Source organism: Scleropages formosus, chromosome 9, assembly GCF_900964775.1.
Source record: "Scleropages formosus chromosome 9, fSclFor1.1, whole genome shotgun sequence".
In the NCBI taxonomy this organism is placed as follows: Eukaryota; Metazoa; Chordata; class Actinopteri; order Osteoglossiformes; family Osteoglossidae; genus Scleropages; species Scleropages formosus.
The window spans coordinates 24,314,043-24,335,681 of record NC_041814.1 but is presented as its reverse complement, the minus strand read 5'-3'; the positions used below and the strand labels follow the sequence as shown (position 1 = coordinate 24,335,681).

The window sequence follows — 21,639 nt, the reverse complement described above, 5'->3', positions numbered from 1 at the left end:
CCCAGCTCTACCTGCTCCATTTTACCCTTGACATTGTATAGGAAACGTAAAAGGGAATCTGACTAATTGTTCCAAAGCTTCCACACAGGACCTGCTCAACTGCTTCCTTATGATTGAGAAAGGGTTTTGAGTTTAAAGCTGCCTGCTGCACAGAAATCTGGATGCTGAAGAACCTCAAATCAAATTCCACATAAATAGCACAAATCTCACTGGGGTCCATTTGGAATTGTGATAAAGATGTTGAGTGTCTAGGAGGGCAAAAGATTGCCAAGTGCTGACTTTTGATCTGCAGCAGTGGACGGACCCTGGAATTATATGTCATCTTAACTGCACGTGTTCACCAATGGCTGACAAAAGAGTGATTATTTAGTATTCTTTTTCTACCTGATACCACTGTGCTTTCTCTCTCAACCCTTCCCCAGTTACAGACAAGCACCAGTTTAAGCCAGAGCCTGTGCTGTACAGGTTCCGCTACGATGATGGAACCTACCACCCTAGGAGCGACATGCAAGATGTCATCTCCAAGGTAACATCTGCTGCTCATACATACGTTTGTACGTTGGCAGTAATCTCTGTCTATGCTGTCTTTGAGACATAATCTTTGGAAGAAAGGGTTGTGAGTCATCTTCCTCGGGCACGTGTGACTATCTTCTGATGAACTGGCTCTCTCATCCCCAGGGTGTCAGGCTCTTCTGTCGACTGCACAGTTTGTTCACACCCGTGATCAGGTAAGGGATGGATTTACGTTTCCACCTCATTAAGTTAGTCTCTTCTCACATCATTAGCGGCTTCAGCGGCCCCGCCACTTTCTGTGCCAGCTCCTCCCTGCTATAAATAGGACCAGCGGAGAAGTGGCAAAACCCTTTTTCAAAGTGCCAGGGTTTGTTTTGAGAACACAAACTCTTTGGAACTTGACACAGCAGTAGGATGGCACTGTTTTCATAGGTTTTGTTTCCATTTGGAGTCGCAGATGGACAGAAGACAGGCGTGTCCTTAACACCCTGGACCTTGTGAAGTTGGCAGCCCTCAAACAGAATGTCTTATTGGGACTTGCTCCCGTTTCCTGTTGCCTGGGTTGAAATGTCAAACAGATGGGGGAGGGTGCCCTGGCAGGAAGACTTCCAGAAGGCAGTGGGAAGCAGCAGGCATAGAGAATGGGATGCGAGCACAACGGCTGCACCCAGGAAGGTGTTTTTTTAGAGCTCGAATTTGCTCGCTTTTGAGCTCTTCTGGTTTGAGTTGCATGCGCGTGCCATTTAAGATTGCAGATGTGGAAAACGCTGACCCGTTGTTCCAGCTGCTTTCAGGGGCATGCGAAAATGGCAGCTGGGGCATATGAATTGGAGATGTGAAACAGGTGTGAATTTGGAAACATCTACTGGGGTAAATGAACCGAACACGGTTCTTAGGAGGCATGCTTCCCTGTGGGGCACCAGGGAACAGAGTGGAGTGAGAGACTGCTGGAAAGAGGTGCTCAGTTGTTGGTGGATCTCAGAGTTGAGGTTCAGGAACTGGGATGAGATCCAAAGAGTCCCCCACATGGTGTGTGCCTTCATCCTCTTGGCTGTTTAGGTCTAACAGCCAGGCAAAAATCCCAACTGAGCTGTGCGTGAGTGCATGTTTGTTTGCATTTTTACCTACGGGTTTGTATGTGTGCTTGGACTGTGTGTACCATGAAAACTTAAAGTCTTCTGGGTTAAGCACAATGGGATTCTGGGCTGAAGATTGAAGTTTCTCTAATTGGTGCTGCCAATTCTAGTCTAATGAAGTGGAATTTCCTGAATGCAAGGGTAGGCGGAGGTGGTTGGGGGGGGTCTCCTCACGCAAGAAAACTCCAGTTCTGCTCACGCTGTCGAATCGTGGGAATTTTGCAGTGTGTTTCCGCGTGCTAAGATGCGGCCTCATCTGTCACACATTAACGAAACGGCAAGCCTCTGCGGAAGAGCGGCGTGTCGATGTGACTCTGCAGCCTGAGCTGAGGGTGACAGTAATGGCCTCGCAGTTGGCCGTGCACTGGTGACCTTTCTTCAGGACCTGCAAGGCAGACCGTGGCATGTGTACTATGGGCAGATGGCCGCCTGGTGAGCTTCTGTTTACTCCTCATTTTTCACTCTGACAGCCGCTATGGTCTGTCAATACAAACCCGCCTCCACCCCAGACTGGCAGGGGCAGCCATGTGCCGTTCAAACCTACAGCAACCTTGATAGTAAATGCGTCTCTCCTGTATTTGATGTTCTGGGTCGAATTAGGTGACACTTAAAGTTCTTATCTAATATTTTGAGCCAGAGAAATAAAAATAAAAGAGAACTTTCAAAACTTTGTGTCGAGGATGAGTTGATCAGTACTGTTGATCAGTGTATTCCCTTTCTTTGTGTTATTTGGAGATGAATGCTGACGCCCCCGGTCTGTTCCTGTGTGATCTGCAAGAGTGTGGGCTGCTGCACCCCCGCCCCCAACTCCCCAATCCCCCATCGCTCCTGCCCCAACTCAGCGTGCACCCCCCAGGGAGCCCCTGCCTTCATGGGAAAATGACCACTCCATTTCATAGTAAATTCCAGGAGCTTGGCAAAGGCACAAGAGGGTCTGGCCACAGAACTGTGCGGTAGTACAGAGGTCTAACAGATAAAACCTCCTGTCTGAGCTCATAGCCGTCCTCACCCCTGGCTCCCAGCTTTCGTCCCCCAGCCCCTGGCATCCAGCTATATAAAGGATTTACCTCAGCCGTGCTCCGTCTGTGACATACACTCGCTTTAGTGAGCTTGCGGACTGGCTGCTATCGTGTTGCGCTTTATTCACTAAGAAAAAAAGTGGCTGCCTGTGTCATTTTTTAAAATGTTTGTATAATAGGCTGTTTATAGAATCCTTTCAGACAATGTGCAGTAAGATTGTTAGTCTAACACTAGCATTTTTTCATCCTACGGAATTCCAGCTCTACCCTCGCCCCTACCCAATAAGGCGCTTTATGAGGCTTCACTTAAAGGTTCATTTTGTCTGTCACCTCTGTTTGGAATTCTTATCCATGATAACAAGGCAATAAAGGTAGCGATCTGCCTGCTAACAGGCGCCGTAAGTCTACGGGGTCACTTTTAAAGTGGGCTGTGAATGTCATCGCCCCTAACTCTTCAGACCAATCATGGTCGTTTCTAACTTGCGAAGGGTGCGCTTTTAGAATTGTCATATTACATTACTATTGGCATTGGTGAGGAATTCTTCATGCATTTTCTAACACTGGATAACATTCATTTCAGAGCTTGAAAATAGAAATGAATAAAACATTTCCCATCAATTATATCTAAGGCTTTATATTTTCTGCTGAAGTTGCTTCCTCGGTACCTTTCCTTTCAACGTATCGGTGCATAACTCGGTGCCTCCGTGCCATTTACATTAACGGACGCTGGGTGGTGTTGGCAGAATTCATGGCAATGTACTTGGAAAGCACAAAGCCCCATTAAACTCACTGGAAGCAGCACATCTGCTGGGTCTTTGCGTTTGATATGTGGACTGCGTGTCTGTGTGTGTATCTCTCAGGAAGGCATTCTTTTGCAACGGGAAGAAGCGTTGAAAGATCTACACGCACGTACAATTTTGGCAAACTAGCTGTTTTCCTGCTTTGAGATCTTACAAAAAAGGAAAAAGTTAACGTGAGACTTTTAACGTATATTTTTCTTTACTTATTGAACGCCTTAGCAGTAAACTGTGTTCACCAAAACATGTGTATGTACCTTAGCATGCTCGTTGGCGTACATGTACAAACACATCCAAATACGCAGAATACCAACGTCTATATTGGTGCCATTCATGCTTCTGGAATTTTACACGCGTTTGCTTTTTATCACCGGTAATGATTTATATCCATCCTGCCGGGAACTCAGCAGGGGGTGTCTCGTCAGTCCACTTCAGCAGGTGTCTGGAGGGCCGTGTCTTAGCAGACAAAGGTCGTAGATCACCCCTCGCATCCTCGACTTCACTTCCTGTCCGTTTGTCTCCAGGGATAAAGACTACCATCTCAGAACGTATAAATCGGTCGTGATGGCGAACAAGCTCATCGACTGGCTGATCGCACAGGTAAGCCTTGTTCGGCACCCCCCCGGTCTGCCGGTCCTCGTTACGAATCCTTGGCATGTGTGCCTATTGGAAACATATTTCCTCCATGGGAAATGAAGAAAAATTAAAGGCAAATAAAGGAAGAGCCTGTTTTCTGAAACAAGCTGGTCACTTCAGCTGTGCGCAAGAGGAAACAGATTGAAACAATAAAAGCACAAACCAGCCGCCACTCCGAAATTGCCAAGTAAAGGGGAAAGGAAAACAAAACCTTTTTTTGCTTTAATTCCTGAGTTTTATTTTCTTACAGGACCGGCCTTTAGGGATTGATTGAGATTAATAAAGAAGATGATGTTAAGGGGTTTAATGCCACTGTTTAACGGGAATAATATCCTCACACATCTGTATCCTCCCTCTCTCTGATAAACTATGTGGCCATGGTAAAATTTTTATATGCAGCAAGCTAAGAGGGACAAAAGGTTGCATAGTGGTTATCCACTTGGAAGTATAATCTGAATCTTGTAGGTTTAAACCCCTGCCCTGTGATAGTACTCTTGAGGAGCCTCATGCACACTGTCAACAGCCACTTGTCCCAAATGGGGTCGCGGCGAGCCGGAGCCTTACCTGGCAACACAGGGTGCATGGTCAATGGGGGAGGGGACACACCCAGGACGGGACGCCAGTCTGTCGCAAGGCACCCCAAGCGGGACTCGAACCCCAGACCCGCCACACAGCGAACCTGAATGGAACCTGAATTTCTCAAATATAACCCCTAGCACTATGGAAGGTTTCCATTGTTAGTGGTTTTGAAGAAATTCTGATGAAGCAACAAAACAAAAATAGATTTTCTTGTCTGGCAGAATTAGCTTTCAGCCTGTGCTTCCCAAACTGCACTTTTGATGTGTTTATGCATTGTTTATGAGGCACAGCTGCAGGGCCGTTCTTGCCTCTGTGTGTCAGCCAGGGTAGGGGAAGGTGCAAACATGTTGCCGCGGTTCTATATTCGATGCCTCGTTATTGCACGGCCACTTACACCCTCTGTTCCCTTTTCAAGGGCGACTGCCGGACAAGAGAGGAGGCCCTCATTCTGGGGGTGGAGCTCTGTGACAATGGATTCATGCACCATGGTAAGACAACCCTAACATATATGAGGCTGGTCCAGGTGTGAACATTTAGCATAATGGTGATTTGCGTGATCCCATCCGTAAATGACATAATACGTTCTCAGTCATTTTCAGTCCTTGAAATCAGTGCCTTGTTCCATGTTTAAATTAAAGCAGAGTCAGTTTGACAACTTTTTGATCTGAGGGTTATTGCAGCAAGTATCGTGTCAAACGGTGCTGTTGAATGAACCGGGCATTAGCATGGCAGTGTTTTGTTTATGGACCAAGTGTGAGATCAGCCCAAAGCTGTTCATGGTTTGTGTCCGGCTCGACCAGAGCTGACAAATGGATGTTTGTCAGTCTAAGTGAGAAAGGCCAGTTGTCATGGTTACTAGTTGTTTGTAGTATTCTACAGTCTTTTAAGAGCCTTTTGTATGTACGCCAGAGTCCACATCATGCATGTTGGTGCCACGTCTCAAATTATACTTATGATATAACAGATCCAACCGGCCGCAATTTAGTTTCACGCACAGTAAATCGCAGAGAAATGTGTAGACTGTAATTGCTGTAACAACTACACTCTAATTTCCTGTCCTCAACATGATTTTCAGTGCTTATTTTGATTCATTTTTTTTTACTTACATGGACATTAAAACTATGGGAATAGTCTTAGGCATGCCAATGAGAAATGTTGGAACATTTTGAAGAATCTTGGGTTTTTTTTTTCCCAGGGTGTTTTCTTTTACTTCAAAGCAAAGAGACTTGGTTTAGTCCTCTAGTTACCGTGGAGACAAATGTAAATCCTGACCAGGTTCTGACTAGTGTCCCACGCCTGCAAGACCCCTGCTAATGCCTGGTCTTCTCTGTCTAAGAATAAAACAAGACCTCCGTGCAAACCCACACTTTCATCTCGGAGCAGTAATGCATTCAAGGTTTCCATTTGCGACATCTTCAAATCCCAAGTTCGGTACCCCATGTAGAATATTGATACCCTTCTTTTATCACTATAAGCTCTGCATTAGAATGACAAAAGGGCACACTTTATTTGTAAAAAAAAAAAAATGTTTGAAGAGTTCAGCAGAAACCATTAAAACGATCCGAAACAATTTATACAATCCAAGAGCCTGGAAACATCAGGTGAAGCAGCGATGCCTTGAATTTAACCGCAAATCTTGGAGCTGCTATGCAGGGGAGAGAGACCCATTCCTATGCAACTTCCCCTGACAGTGCTGGAGAAGAGCGAATTCAAGGACGAGCCCCTTCTGTTCCGCTTCTTTGCTGATGAGGAGATGGAGGGCTCCAACACTAAGCACAAGCCCATGAAACATGACCTGAGGATTGTGGAGAACGTCATCACTAAGTCCCTGCTGGTGAGGCCCATACTCACATGGTGCACACAGGGGCTCAAACAGCTCACATCTTGGACTTGTCAGGAGTGGTCTGTTGTATGACTGTGAATGACCCCCTCCAACACCCTCCTAACCCTAGACAAAGTCTTTTATCTTGACATTAAATGTATTTTTCCAGCGTGTTTGAGTGATCTGACCACAAATTAAACGTATGCTGGTTTAGACGAAATCCAAAACAGACTGTGACAGTAGAAAAGTAAGAAATTAAGTTAGAAATTGTGAAACATGAGCTAATATGACATGACATAATGGTGCTTTTTGGTCCAGGGAATAGTATGCTATGACGTTAGACATGCATGTCCTCTGGGAGTTCCATGTTGTGTGTGCGCAATGTTCATCGGCCCCTTCTGCTCCATCACAGGTTTGGCCCAGTGATGGAGGCTATGGCTTCACCCTAGAGGAAAGGAACCGGGTGCCCATTGTCAAGTCTGTGGAGAAGGGCTCTGGTGCAGAGGTAACCCTACACTAGGACTGGTGGTCTGTGAAATGTGGTGATCTGTAAGGTTTTTAGCCAGAGTAAAGCAAAGTCTCCTCCCTCACTATCCATCCCCAATCCATTTCCAAGACTTCGTGTGAACATAAAGACCTGTGACTGATGTGTTGGCCCGCACTCTTGCATGCAATATTCTTGGGTTGATCTCATTTGCTGAAACGACAGTTCCTGGACATCAAATCTGCTCCCCTTGTTTGAGAGGTTGATGGAACGTTAGTGAGCCTGTGAAGAACATGCATCTGTAGTCCTTCTCTTCCTGCTACTCATCATCTTCAGAATGAAGCCGTATATTTTAGATGTAGTTAAAAAATACATTTAGTTTTTCTTTGTACCTGCTGTATCTTTTATAAAAATACAGTTAGATAGAACTAAGGATTAAAGATTTTCAAAACAATGACCTTAGTGAAAAACTGCTTAAACAAATCACAAAGAGAAGTAGGGTATTCGTCATTCAGAACCCGGATTTGCCTGGACCCACATGCAGGCCGATGCCTTCGGAATGGCAACGAGAGTGTGTGACCAGTGTTCCACCATTGACATCTCATAATCAATGCTAATGTCGAGAAGAGGGGTGCTGAGGGATCTGCGAGCACTACAGGTGGGCTCCAATTTACGATGGGGTTATGTTCCCCAAAACCCATCAAAAGTCAAAAATATCGTAAGTCGAAAATGCATTTAACGCACCTAATACGCACCTGCCCAGCATCGCGAAAGAGTATCGCTCTGCATATCGCTTGCCCGGGAAAAAATCGAAATTCTAAGTATGGTTTCTACTGAATGTCTATTGCCAGCTCACTATCGTGAAGTCGAAAAAAATCGCAAGTCAAACCATTGTAAATTGGAGACCACCTGTACTTTAGTTTTAAGAGGAACAGGAGGTGACCCTGCAGATTTTACTTCTCAGTTCGAGGTGGAGCAGTTGTGCCCATGCACATCCCCGCTCTCATGCACAATCCATTTTTTTCATATCCGTTTTACACCATTTCCGAGAAATAATAGACAGTCACACAAGGTCTTGACCAGCACAGCCTTCGTTCAGCGTCTTGTTTGTCACAAGCCAACCATCCTCACACGCAGGAAGCTATTCGTATTCGATTTGTACCCTTCTTGTGCCATAGTTCCACAACCTCTGAAGGAGTGCAAGTTTTTTTTCCTCTCCATTTCAAATTCAAATAAGAATTATTTACATAACAATGATTGAGTTGCCAAAGCACTTGAAGGAAAATTTAGCTTCATATTATGTGAAGCTGGTACAGACTGTGCTGTAAAATACTGTGGAATAGCAAATAGTGAATTACTGTTGTGCTATTTAGGGCACAAGAAGTTAGGATACTGCAGGCATATTATTATTTTGTGTTTATTATGTGTATCCGTTTCTCTGTTTGCTCACTGCAGATGGCTGGGCTTGAGGTGGGGAAGAAGGTGTTTGCTGTCAACGGGGACCTTGTCTTCCTGCGTCCCTTCCAGGAAGTGGACTGCTTCCTGAGGCAATGCTTCAACAGCGGTGGTCCTCTGAGGGTTCTGGTCAGCACCAAGCCCAGAGAGTGAGTGTGAGGTCACTCGAGTGTGTGTGTGTGCGTGTGTGTGTGTGTGCGCGCGCTCGCCGGATTCCAGTGCCCTTCCCTACACTGCTTTACGTAAGCTTTTGTAACGCCTGTTCCAGACCACTCCTGTTCCGTCCTGTTCCTCGTTCAAGGACACACACGCACACCTCAGTCCACCTCCTTTCCCTATTGTTTCATGCCAGGTTTTTGGAGAAGGAGGTCAGGAATGGCACCGACTGCTTTGCAGCAGTACTTCTGTTTCAGTTTTCACAGGTGCCGCAAGTAAAAGACTGTAGCTGAGCCTGCGTGTATTCCATCTGGAGGAAGCGGAAGGTGCTGCTGGCTTTCCCACATTCTGGAAGTTTGTTAATCAGACAAGGCTTTGAAGTTGCGAACACACACACACACACACACACACACACACACACTGGCTACTTACTGGTTTGCCCAAGGAGAAATACCTTTCCAGAAGTGTATCTTGGTGTGGACCAGTCAGAATCTGTGTGATGACTACATCTATTTCTGAGGCCTGTGTCCTTCCCTCCCTTGTTCTGGCAGGACGGTGAAGATCCCGGACTCAGCAGATGGCCTGGGCTTCCAGATCCGGGGCTTCGGCCCATCTGTGGTGCATGCAGTTGGCAGGGGTGAGGATTCTCGAATTGCGAGGACTTTTATTGCCCACAATGCATTTGTGCAGTACACCTTGCCTACTGCTAACAAGGTGGACCAGCAACCACAGAGCAGTAAATCTGGCCCAGCAGTTGTTCCTCTTGTTCTGTGACATTGTTTCATCAGCAGCATTGCAGCGTGAAGGGACCATATACAGCCTTTGTTTGGTGGAAATTAAGGTTAGGGACCAAAAAACTGCCACTAAGTGCACTTGTCTACTAACTGGGCAAATGGGGGACAATGCCCTGTCGCATGGGGTCCTCTGACTGGTACCATTTTACTTGAACAGTTGGAAAATGGTGATATAATAGTGATGTTAAAGTAACCTTTTAGTGTGTCAAAAATTTAATTTACAAAAGTCACAAAATGAATTAAAGCCTGAAATATTTCTGGCAGGTAAGAGCATGGCCACGCATACCTGTACTGTGTTCAAGCATCCTAGCTTTCAAATCGTAGCGTCCCGCTGTGGCAACAAGCGAGACACGCCCATCAATAACCCGAGTGGCCTGCTGCTTTTTACCAATTCCGACATCTTCAAATACTGCGAATTCACTCGATGGAGCTGTTCAACCCCCCACGGAGGCAGAGGTGGTCAAGGGCCAGCTAGAGCATACACCCCATTGGGGGCCTCAGTGGGAGGGGGGCTCAGATTCCCACTCATCCTCTCCCCCTTATGGTGACTTTCTATAGGGGTCACTTAATCATGGCTGCCATCAAGTGACCGCTGATCTTTAATGTGTACTGGAATTGGATTACGTCCTCCAAATACCAGGATTTTGAGGCTCTCTTTAAATTAGTTTTTGTTTTTTTTTTTTTTTTTTTTACTTCATGTCATTGATGCATTGAAATAACCCAAACAATGCCTCGTATTGATTGTTTTTCCCAGCGCTAGTGCAATTTGTAACTGGTTTTATATTTACCTACTGTATAAATTTTTCCATCCCATTGTGGTGCCAACTTCTGTGTTGTCACGACTGCTCTAAATACCCTCTAGTATTTAAGGGTCAGAACCCCGCAGCTGTTATCGGAGTGAGATCTTATTGCTTTTCTGATTGGCTCGGCCTCACTCCGCTGACAAATATGGCACATTTACAGGAAAGTGCTCTGCAAGGACTTCCATTCAGTCCCCAGACCGTGAAACTTGATTAGTCACGTGAAGGACCCTGGTGCAGACGTCGTTATATTGGTTTACATCCTGGAACTTGTTCAAACCAGCACACATTGAGCATACATTCAGAAGATAAGGAAAACAAACTGAAATATTTAGTCTTCAGGGCAGTTCCCCCCTGATAGTTTTAAACCTTGAAACCCTACTTGGTTTTGAATCACATCTTGGACCGGAGAGCGAAATTGCCACCAGATAAGAAGTTTCCGAGTTTGTAGCGCTGTTTCTGTTTTTCAGTAGAGCTGCTGATCCAGAACATTTTAGAGGTGTGGCACATAACTTCTGTCCACCCCCACAGATTGTAGAAGACATATTATCGAGGCTAATGGAAAAAATGCTGCGTACACGTTGGTGGTCTTTTTGCTTGATGCACTGCAAATTGTTGAATTCATTTGCATTTGGGCAAAACCAAAATGATCTAAATATTACTGTCCTAATTTCTGCTTTTCAGGTGATTGATGGGCTCTCTGCAGCCACCCTGGTAAACAGCAACAGATAGGAACAAATATGTTGCTTTTGTAAATGCTCTGTTGATAGTGGGCCTCCGTCCCAGAATGTCTTGGAAATAAGCTAGAATGCCTTTCCAGCCAGTGATGACATCACTTCTCCTTCCTTCCAGGGACTGTGGCGGCCATCGCAGGCCTGCACCCTGGCCAGTGCATCATAAAAGTCAATGGGATCAATGTGAGCAAGGAGAGTCATGCCAGCGTCATTGCGCATGTTACGGCCTGCAGGAAGTACCGCCGGCCTGCACAGGTGAGACCATTACCAACGCGAGGATGTTGAATCTTCATGCTGCCGGTTCATGGTTCGATCCTCAATATCTTTGGCTGACTGGTCAGCAGCTCCTGGAGTGCGGTATTTGCTGAGGGTGTGTTGCCCAAGTTTGAAATTTAGTACTTTCCAAACAGACTGCACGGTGTATTACCTCTTTCAAGCAGGGTTTGTGCTTATGAGGCGTAAGAAGTGGTTGTGAGGGTAGGGGGTAGACTGCAATTGCTGCTTCTTGAACACTTTGTGAAAACGTTCTCCCTAAAACCTCCTGATCACCCCCTGCTGTATGGCGATCAATACTGCTAACTTGGAAAACAAGATTCCCTGAAAAATCCAAACGACCATGTGCTTGTTTTTCCCCCTTTTAGCAAGACTCAATAAAGTGGGTGTACAACAACAGCGAGAGTGCCCAGGAGGACCGCCAGAAAGCCAGCCAGAAGGCATCGGTGGAGGAGAATGGGGAGGTGTTTGAGTGTAAAGTGGAAGGTATGGCAGGGATGCCAGCTGTTGCTGTAAACCCCCATCAATCCCAGTCTACCCATGTCTCAATAGCAATTCTTTGTGAAAAGGCCCCACTTGTCTTCTGTCGGAAGGAGTGCCCATGCCCCGTTTCCCTCCAGCTACTGCATGTATTGTTTGTTAGGATGAAAAACGTTCAGTGTTTGTTTGGCTCATCGCACCTTAATTCACCGGTATGATTTATTGAGACTAATGGGGGGAAGAATTGTTTCACTCTGAAGTAAATGTCTCTGTTTTATAGATTTGTTTTGGCTTATTGACTGAGCGCATTTAAACAAGGTTGGCTGACTTAGTGCACCTCGGCTCACTTGGATTTTCTCATCACTGGCAGGGCAATCTGCCACATGTCAGTCTAGTGCTTAAATAAATATCAATTACAGTCTTGGAGTTGATGAAGAAAACGGGACAATTTTCTCCATTTTGCAAAATGATCCCTCAGACATTGGCTTTTGCTGCATTTCCCAATGGTTCTTTTGTAATTGGTGTACGAAATAGTTTCATTCATACAGTAAGTGGTGAGCTGAATAAGACAGATATGGTGAGGTGCATGTGTCTTGGGAGTGTCTGTCAGGTTATGTGAATTCTCTCATGGGTGGAACAAGCCCAATTTCCCACGCTTTCTCAGAGGTCATGGACAAGTTCAACACTATTGCCATTATTGATGGAAAGAAGGACCACGTGAGCCTGACGGTGGACAACGTGCACCTGGGCTATGGGGTGGTCTATGAGTACGACAGCACGGCTGGTGTCAAGTGCCACGTCCTGGAGAAGATGGTGGAGCCTAAAGGCTTTTTCAGCCTGGCTGCCAAGGTACCCAACCGGCCTCTTCCCCATTGAATAAGGGGGGTTGAATGTGTGAAATCGCAGTCAGAGCAAGTGGGGGGACATAAAAGAACATTCCAGATTACACCATTGCCATCAAACCTTCCTTTCATTTCTTTTTTAGGCACAGATTTTTGTTTTTGGCTTGGGCAGCAAATAAGTGTTAGTTCTTACTTCCATAATTATTTTGAAGTTCATTTTCTTAAACCATTTCAAGTATTAGAGGATGTTCACAGCCTACGGGAGCATCGAAACACCCTAGCTGTCCACTGTACTTGTCTCTTACTGACATCGCTAAAATACTCACTACATTTAGTAGAAGCATTGGCCCGTGGCAAGGGAAAGACAGGCTGAGGAAGTCCTTTGGAACAGATTGCAGGTTTTTAAAGTGTTCTTTCCTGAGTAATTTCAAGGAATACGCCTGACTGACAGCTGTCTACACTTGGCTGTGCCTTTAATGTTAAGAACAAATCCCCGATAGGACCTCGCAGATCAGTAACAAAAGCATCAACACCAGTCATTGAACTGTAATTAAAATCAATTGGCTTGCAGTATCAGACAGAGAACATATGGTTTTTTTAAATGGGGGGGGATTGAGATGTAGATGAATCTATGATCACCTGCATAGGAGCCCCACTCATAACACCATTACATTTATTTCCCCAAGTTGTACAGTATATCCATATGAAAAATGATGAATATTACATGACTAATTCCCTTGCTTACATGGCCTTGTTTCTGATTTGTTGTTAAATACCATGTTAGTCTCTTAGGTCTTTTGTTATTTAAGAACAGAGATGTACAATATGCTCATCTGAGCATCTTACATATTTGGGGAAAATTTGATTTTTTTTTTTTTTTTTTTTTTTTTTTTTTTCTTTCACCGCCTCTCTTCCTTAAGGACTTGCTTTGCAATCTGGTGTTCTTCGTCTGGCACCTTCTGCAGTTATGTACAGTGTACAACGTAATAACTTTGAGTTATTAGAGCTCGCCCTCCATTACATTCCATTCACAGCTAGTGGGCTTAAATTACACAGAAGATTAGAAAAAAAATCATATGTAAATAAAATCTGCAGACAGTCAAAACATGAACAAGACTGCAGTCCAGAAAAGATCCTCTCTTCAATGAATACAGTAAATTTATATCTCAAAGGCTTCATTGCGAAAAGCAGAATGGTGAAATTGAGACAGCTCGCCCTTCTCATACCTGCAAAACTGAAATATTTAGTTAAACCAAGAATATTGTTTAAATAGTTAATATAAAATGTCGCTCATGTGTACCCCTATGATGACAAAACTGTTGAAATAATGTAAACCTCCCTCATCAGAGCATAGCTTATGCTTGGAGCGTAAACCTAACATTGCAGTACAGTGGGGTATCATTTTCACTGGATCCAGGTTTACCACTCTATTTAATATCCTTCTCCCTGCTCCTTCCCCACGGCATGAATATGCTGCCCATGCCGTTTTCTCTCCCCATCCGCCTGGCCTTTCTGTGCAGGAAACCGGAGATGACACAATTTTCACATCCTAATTGCCAAACGCAGATAACATGCAGCGAACCTCAGTGAGCTGATTTGGGGTGGAAATTTCAAGGAAAAGGATGGTGTCCTGTTTAATCGGGCAATGTAGTCGGAAGCAGGGTCTTAATTCCAGCACATCCTTTGAGCCACTTCTCTATGGCTTGTTCTCATGGAGACACACACAGCTTTTCCAGTGCTGTTTACCAGACCTGCATGCACACACACTTACATTTATTCATTTCACTGCAGTTTTTTTCCACAAAGAAACTTACAACATCAAGGTATTTACCTATTTATACAGCTGGGCAATTTTACTGCAGTAATTTAGAGCAAGTATCTTGCTCAAGGGGGTGCGGTGGCGCAGTGGGTTGGACTACAGTCCTGCTGTCCGGTGGGTCTGGGGTTCAAGTTCCGCTTGGGGTGCCTTGCGACGGACTGGCGTCCCGTCCTGGGTGTGTTCCCTCCCTCTCTGGCCTTACGCCCTGTGTTACCGGGTAGGCTCCGGTTCCCCGTGACCCCGTATGGGACAAGCGGTTCTGAAAATGTGTGTGTGTGTGTGTGTGTGTGTGTGTGTGTGTGTATCTTGCTCAAGGGTACTACAGCCAAAGGTAGGATTTGAACCTGTGAGTGCAGAGGCAGCAGCTCTAACCACTATGCTACCAGCTGTCCATAAGGTTTTTCCTACATACCATTGTGATTTTGACTCTTTTAATTTAGCTATTCATACCCAGGATGAACTCTAAACTGTGTCAAAATATAACAAACTAAACATTACGGAGCTTCTGGGAAAAGCTTTCTGGACTTCGAATGGTTTGTCAGGGGTTGCTATCCTTGCGGAGGATGCAGCATTGTCATACTTTTGCATTGAGGTCTGCTCAAGCACAGACACACGTCTAGAAATGAATGTAAGACAGTGTTGCGAATGCACTGTGTGGAGATGTGGTGCGTGTCTCATCCTGGCAGATTCTGGAAGCTCTGGCGAAGAATGACGAGCAGCTAGTGCAGACTTGCAGCCGGTTGAGCGGCAGCTCTGACGTCATCCCCGAAGACCTACAGGCCAAGTTCACCACCATGTGCGGAGAGAGGCTGGAGCACATTAATCGACGTGTTACCAACTACCGCAAGGTAGGGAGGCTCCACCCTGCATCCCGGCCTCATCTCACTACTATCATCCATGTTTCCCAAGTCCAGGGTTTGCTAAAATGCCTGGTGTGCACTTAAACCACAATGACATGCAGGTGTGCAATCTCAGAGTGGCTGTCCTACCAATCCAGGTGGATCAAAATCTGAATCTTAGCTGTGTCTTGTGCTGAGGAATAAATTATCGCCATTCCACAGGTGGTAAAGTTGATCATTCAGGGTATGTCTGATTTGCTAAAATGTTGCCTGCTTTGGGCTGTCAGTTGTCTGTGATTTGTTGGTTGTCAGCAGCCAGGATTCCATCTCCTTCAGCTAGTACTTACATCTCTTCTGTGGTGACTGTTGATTGGTCAAAGTGGCAAAGAAGAGTGAAGATTTTATAGGGATTTGACTGAAAGGACCACATATCAGTACTCTGGTGGGCTGAGAATTGTTGATACCAGATGAGCCTGTTATGGAATTTTTTTTTTTTAACAACAAAAATCTGGAAAGAATTTGGGGAATAAAGAAAATGTGATGTAGTAGGTCTATTTGAATCAGAAGTAAATTGTTGTACAGGCCAGGCAAGTCAATGTTTCAAACTTATTTGACAGTCTTGGTCATGATATTTACCAACCTGCCTCCAGTCCAACATAGGAACAGGAATCTCTTTGGCAGGATAAGGGATTACCACAGCACAGACCAAAAGAGTTGCAATGGAGAAAGTGGACCTGCTGCTTGTATACTCTTTCTCATTGGTGTCACGTTCAGCACTTTACTGGTTGGATTGCTTTTCCTGGCTAAAAATAATTCTGGATGTCCTGTACTGGCTGTGTAACTTCCTGTCTATGGCATTCCAGAGTGTGGGACTCCCCAAAAAACGGTCCAGGGCCCAAGCTATATGCAGAGGAGACCCTCATTTGGGAAGGGGAGGGTGATCACATGCAGAGCACATGAAACCATTTAGTAGCTTAGCTGGCCAGAGCCAGGGAGGGTAGATCTGCAATTAGTTTGTCTCACTTCTAAGCCATAGCCTGACAATATCCCTTCATCAGCAGGGAGCAGGGCCTTCCTCATATCAGTACGTATTGAGGGCTGATGAGTAGAGCATGTTGGCTTTCACTTGCTTGTGTCTAGCACTTCAAAGAGGAGCCTACAGGGATTTTTTGCTTCATTGCCATGTCCACTCGCTGAGCATGGTCAAAAATTTTTCCTAAACCCAATAATCATGTTCCCAGTATAAATTAGCTTAGTATGATTGATTGGTTATACCTGTAAGGCCATTTATAAGACATATAGGTGCAGTTTGCCATGAATTCCAACTAGGGGTTCTGCTGCACCTGTAGATCAGAACGAGCTTTATCAGAATCAGAACGAGCTTTATTGCCAAGTATGTTCGCACATACAAGGAATTTGTCTTGGTGACAGGAACTACCACAGCACAGACAGAATGACAGTGACAAGACACAGATGAGAAGATAGAGTATGTGAGCAAGGGATAAAAAATATTTAAAAAATATAAAGTACCCAATATACAAAAATAGTACAAAAATAGATGATACACGAATGTCACTATCAAGCATCTTTCATTGATGAAGCAGACAACAATGTATGACCCAAAATTACTTTGGCATTATTTTTAAGATTGGTATTTCTGACATTTAAAGGTTAAAGTGGAAAGTTTCAAAATCTTTGACCTACAATGCCAAAGTTTATTTGTAGCATAGAAGATGTCATTTGTTTTGCATCCATACAAGACTGCTGTTGTTGAGGTTATTGTCTTCCAGAGTGGACTATAAAGTACAGTAAGTTGGACCTGTCTGTTGGAGGGTGCTTGATGAATGTGGTATATCTGTCAACTTACGACTTGCGATGAACAGCCGTGGTGCAGTACCCAGGTTTGATGCCTGTGTCTGTAACATTGTAAGGTTTACAGGTAAAAACATGGGAAATGCTCGAGAGGGGACTTGTGTCCATGGGATCCTGCTCCCATGTTAACCGTTCAGCATATCTCTACCCGCAGTTCTCCCGAGTGCTGAGGAATCGTGCCTGGCCCACATTCAAGCAGGCCAAGACGAAGGTGTCCCCGCTACACAGCAGTGACTTCTGCCCCACCAACTGCCACATCAATGTCATGGAAGTGTCCTACCCCAAGACCACCACCTCCCTGGGCAGCGCTTTTGGGGTGCAGCTTGACAGCCGTAAGGGATCCACACTGGAGAGGGCCACCTGCAGCTCAGAACAAGGTGAGGCTGGAGGGCAAGTGGAGGTCCTACTGAGGGCAAGCAGTTGAAATGTAAAGGCATATTATGTCTGACTTCAGCCCGATCTTGAATTGTGTACCCTTTCCCCACCCTTGCAGGCAAGCTGAACCCAACAGTGTATGCCCAGCACACCATCACCAGTATGGCTGCCCCCTCTGGCCATAGCTTGGGCCAAGCTGAAGGCCACGGCCTCCGCTTTCTGCTCCGCGAAGATGACCTGGTCACGCTAGATGCCTACCAGAGGCTGCTCGCCAAACTCTCCACCGTAGTGAAGGAAATGGAATGCTATGCTGCACAGATACATGAGTGAGTACAGCCCCCATCTTCTCGCTTATTACACAAGAGACCTGAGTAGGAAGCTGTCCTGTTTTTGTTGGGACAGGTGTGTCTGCCACCTCTCCAAAGCATCGTTAAAGTGACACGTGAAATCTGGACATCAGTGGTTTCTCTGGAGAAGCGAGTCAGATCCCATGCAACGTACATGGTGGTGGTGTTTGTGGATTTGCGGCAGTCATTCCACTTATTTCAGCAGTTACATTGTGGACCCGAAGACATTCTTTCTGAAATATTGCCAAAGTCTCTATTCAGGGAGGAGCCCTATCTTGAGAAATTAGCAGTGCATTTAATTACCTCATTAAGGAAATTAAAAGAGTAATTTCTATCCCAGTTCAGCCTAAGGGACACTTCCCAGCCACATATGCCAAACACTCCTTATTAGTCACCACTCTCAGAGGAGATGATAATGTATAGTGGGAGTCAATAGGTTCTTCTGGCCCATTAATGGTTTCCATGGTTTTAATATTGACTTCTGTCCTCCTCTGTGAAACAGTGTTTTTGACAAAGTAAACAGACATTTTCTGGAAAATTCCTTTGAGGACGGAAGGTGCTGTATTTGTTCTCAGTTATTAGAGTCGCTGTAGAAGGCATCGGTCTGAAGTTATAATAATCGAAGGATAAGTTCAGAGTGATGCAAAACCACATACTCTATGCACACGTTTAGTGTGACAAGTGAACTATGTAGAGTATTTTCAGCCCTTTCGATGATGACATCAGGGAATTTAAGATTAGGAAATTAAAACAACGGACCATGTGTTTTCAGTAACACATGAAGGCCTAACAATTATAATATCGTAATGAGCCATATGTGATAGGTGTTCTAAGTAATGCCCTGAAGGTATAGAATGTCTGGATCCATTAAGTACACTTGGCCCTCCAAATTCACGAATTTCATATTCGAGAATTTGGTAATTCGCAAGTTGGTCTTCAATAATTAAATGGGAATTTTTTTGGACTTTTGCGACCTCGCAGAAGATGCTCGCAGGCTAGAAAATATAAAACGTTCAACAATTCATAAAAGCTTATATGTGCATTATTATTCTATTTTATGTATACAACACTGTATACACTACAAAAATTTCTTATAAAGATATATTTTTTGCGCTTTGCTGCCTAAGGCAGAAAATTGCAGACAATGCGCACATAGCAAAATGTAAACAAAACTTAAAATGTTCAGTAAATCATAAAAGCATAGGCTATTATACAGTATTACGTGTTTTTATTGATTATACACATGCATTATGTATACAAAAGATATTTTTAAAAGCTCAAGTACGGTAAAGAATTGTGGGGGACCTGTTGGTGGAGGCTGCGTGTCTTTGTCTCAGCGGCCAGCATCAGTCATGTGTTTGTTTCCCAGTGTTCGAAGTGGCCGTTTCATCTCGCGTTTCTCGCAGCAATTCGCTGTGAACTTTGCGCAAGAACCTTTGAACTGTAGTCACGGGTCCAAAACGTAGCGCTCCTAAAGCTTTGGGAAGTGATGCCAAGAGGCAGAAAAAAGTGAAGAGCCTAGACCCTAGGGGGTGAAAAAATTCTTTGCAAACTTTTGGAATACAGAGGGCCGACTGTATATAGTTTAGAAATCTATATACTTTTACAACAGCTTGTCCTTCTCTCTGTGTGACAAGGTGAAGAAGTAAATGCAACGTTTGCAATCACTGCTTAAATTCAATACTTTGTGACCGCGTGTCCTTTTTACTCTTCAGCTCCACGGTCATGTTAAACATCAAATGCCCTGCTTACAGTTACCACAGCAGCTGTGTGATCCATCTGTGTGTTTCCTGGCACGTTTCTCCTCACCGGGGCCTTAGTGCGGATTGGTTCATTGTTCCATAGCGCCTTGAGTGTGAGACAGGAAGCAGAACGCAGGGGGTGTTGAGGGAAGGGCTGGGTTCGGCCCCCACGTCCCTCAGTGGGGGGAAAAATGGAAGTGAAATAGAATACAAAACTGCAACCCAAGGCTTTGGTTCTGCTGTGCTGCCTCGGTCACGTTGCCGCGAAAGTTGTCGAAATGACAGCAATATCTGCTCAGGCACGAATAATAATTTGACATTTGACCCATTATATGTTTATCCCGCATTTTAAGTGGGCGCAAACCCATTTTCAGCGGGGATAGTTTATGTCTAGCAGACTAAATAATAAACTGAGCCTCTCAACACTCTCCCAAATGCGTCATGGGGTGAAATGAAAAAGCTCAGGGATAGAAGTAATTTCTCAGCTTCCCCCAGTCACAGCCACCGGAGTGAATGTGTTAACATTTTGCTCCAGTCCACTGCCCTGGTTTCGGGGACTGATCATGTTATTGCGGCCATTATTGGACAGCCAGAGCTGCGGAGTCCCTAATTTGCCATGACCTGTCCTGGTTTTCGCCGCTGCGTTCTGCAGCAAATCTAAACAGCACATTGATCCCTTTTTTTTTTTGTGACTGTTACTCAGGGATAAGTAGTAACGGGGCAAACAAGGTCTTCGGAAGCAGGAAAGGTCTCCGGTTCAAAACCATGCCTGTGTCTCTCTCCGCCTCCGAGACTCGCTCTCAGTTTCTGTAACCATGTGGTGACAAGTCAATGTCACGTTCAAGATTACGAGGGCTTTCCAGTGATCTCCACTGCTCCTCGCCTTCAGTTCTGAGACTTTTTCTTTTAAATCGATGTTTCTCCAGTCCTGCAGAGCAAAGTACCGAAACCCTTAACTGGTCAGTCATGGAATGACCATTGCGTAACTCATTGGCTCGTATGTATCTAGCGGTCAGATTTCTGAACTTTTGTCTTTGGCTTTGAACCACGTGAACGTTCATCAGACTTGAGCTACCGGCCATCTGCTGCACATATTTCCTGGGCTGTGCTGCTAATATACATCCTGTTCAGGCTGCCTTTATGTAAGCTCTACATGTTACAAATTCCCTTTTTCATGTTCGTTTGGTATAAGGGGTGGACAAAGTAAAATGAGCAAATCAGCAGCATTTGATGTTCTCCTCATGGATGCTTTTTATGCCCTGTGCAAGCTTTACAAATAGGCCAGTCTGGGAGCTGTGACCCGTCTCCTTGGATACAGAATACCACGCGGTTGGAGAGGCATTGTCTCTGCCGTCAAATGCGACTGAAAGCGGGCAGTGTGGAGACCAGCCGCGGCCTGAATACAAGTGGTGGGCGGAGGGGGACCGAGACATTTGGAGGGCGGGTTATATGAATGGATGGTGGGGGTGGGGGGGTGAGGCAACATTATCTACTACCACAACACATGTGGGCTGTGAAACATGTTGTTTACTCCACAAATACTTCCCCTCCTCATTTTCAGCCTTCCCAAAATCCCGTCTCCTTGGATCGTGCGGGGGAAGAAAACACATACGCGTTGGGAATTAGGAGGAGGAAATGCGCACCGACGTCCAATGAGACAGTACTGCTTTTTAAAATGAACGGGAAAAAAAGTGGTTTTAAGGTCCCCATGTGTTGCTGCAACTGTGAAAATACGTCGAGTTTGAGCTCTCTTTAAAGTCAGATTCCACTGATAAATGTGTTTCCAGTATGTGGTGGAAGGACCAGGTTTCATGTTGACACAGCTGGCCCAACACGTTTGAAGATATTAATATTATGAGGACCTCTCACCTCTGAAGTTGTTGTCCGGAAGCCAAACACCAACAGGTTTAATTTGTGTTGGCTCCCTTCCCTTCCCTGTGTATACTCAAACTCACATCTTGATGGCATTATGGTCCAATATAAGTTTCATTATGAGCTGTACTTTTAGAAGAACAAAATTTATGGCGCGTTTGTGTTAGAATGTCCTCAGTCCTAAATTCGGTGGTGATTTTTAAACCTGGTGTTTACAATATGATATCTGTCAGGTAGGGACACCCTTCCTGCT

At 45.0% G+C, this 21,639-nt stretch overlaps 1 protein-coding gene across 1 annotated transcript in view; it reads left to right on the top strand.

The window, feature by feature from the left end:
* Positions 1–21,639, top strand: part of prex2 (phosphatidylinositol-3,4,5-trisphosphate-dependent Rac exchange factor 2) — a 97,704-nt gene that overhangs the window by 42,156 nt on the left and 33,909 nt on the right. The window contains exons 12-25 of the mRNA XM_018754283.2: positions 423–526; positions 679–728; positions 3,990–4,065; positions 5,096–5,168; positions 6,372–6,514; positions 6,915–7,007; positions 8,442–8,590; positions 9,149–9,234; positions 11,044–11,180; positions 11,567–11,684; positions 12,343–12,527; positions 15,026–15,187; positions 17,205–17,427; positions 17,544–17,751. Coding sequence (XP_018609799.1) covers positions 423–526; positions 679–728; positions 3,990–4,065; positions 5,096–5,168; positions 6,372–6,514; positions 6,915–7,007; positions 8,442–8,590; positions 9,149–9,234; positions 11,044–11,180; positions 11,567–11,684; positions 12,343–12,527; positions 15,026–15,187; positions 17,205–17,427; positions 17,544–17,751 — 1,807 coding nt within the window. The remainder of the gene's footprint in view (positions 1–422; positions 527–678; positions 729–3,989; positions 4,066–5,095; positions 5,169–6,371; positions 6,515–6,914; positions 7,008–8,441; positions 8,591–9,148; positions 9,235–11,043; positions 11,181–11,566; positions 11,685–12,342; positions 12,528–15,025; positions 15,188–17,204; positions 17,428–17,543; positions 17,752–21,639) is intronic.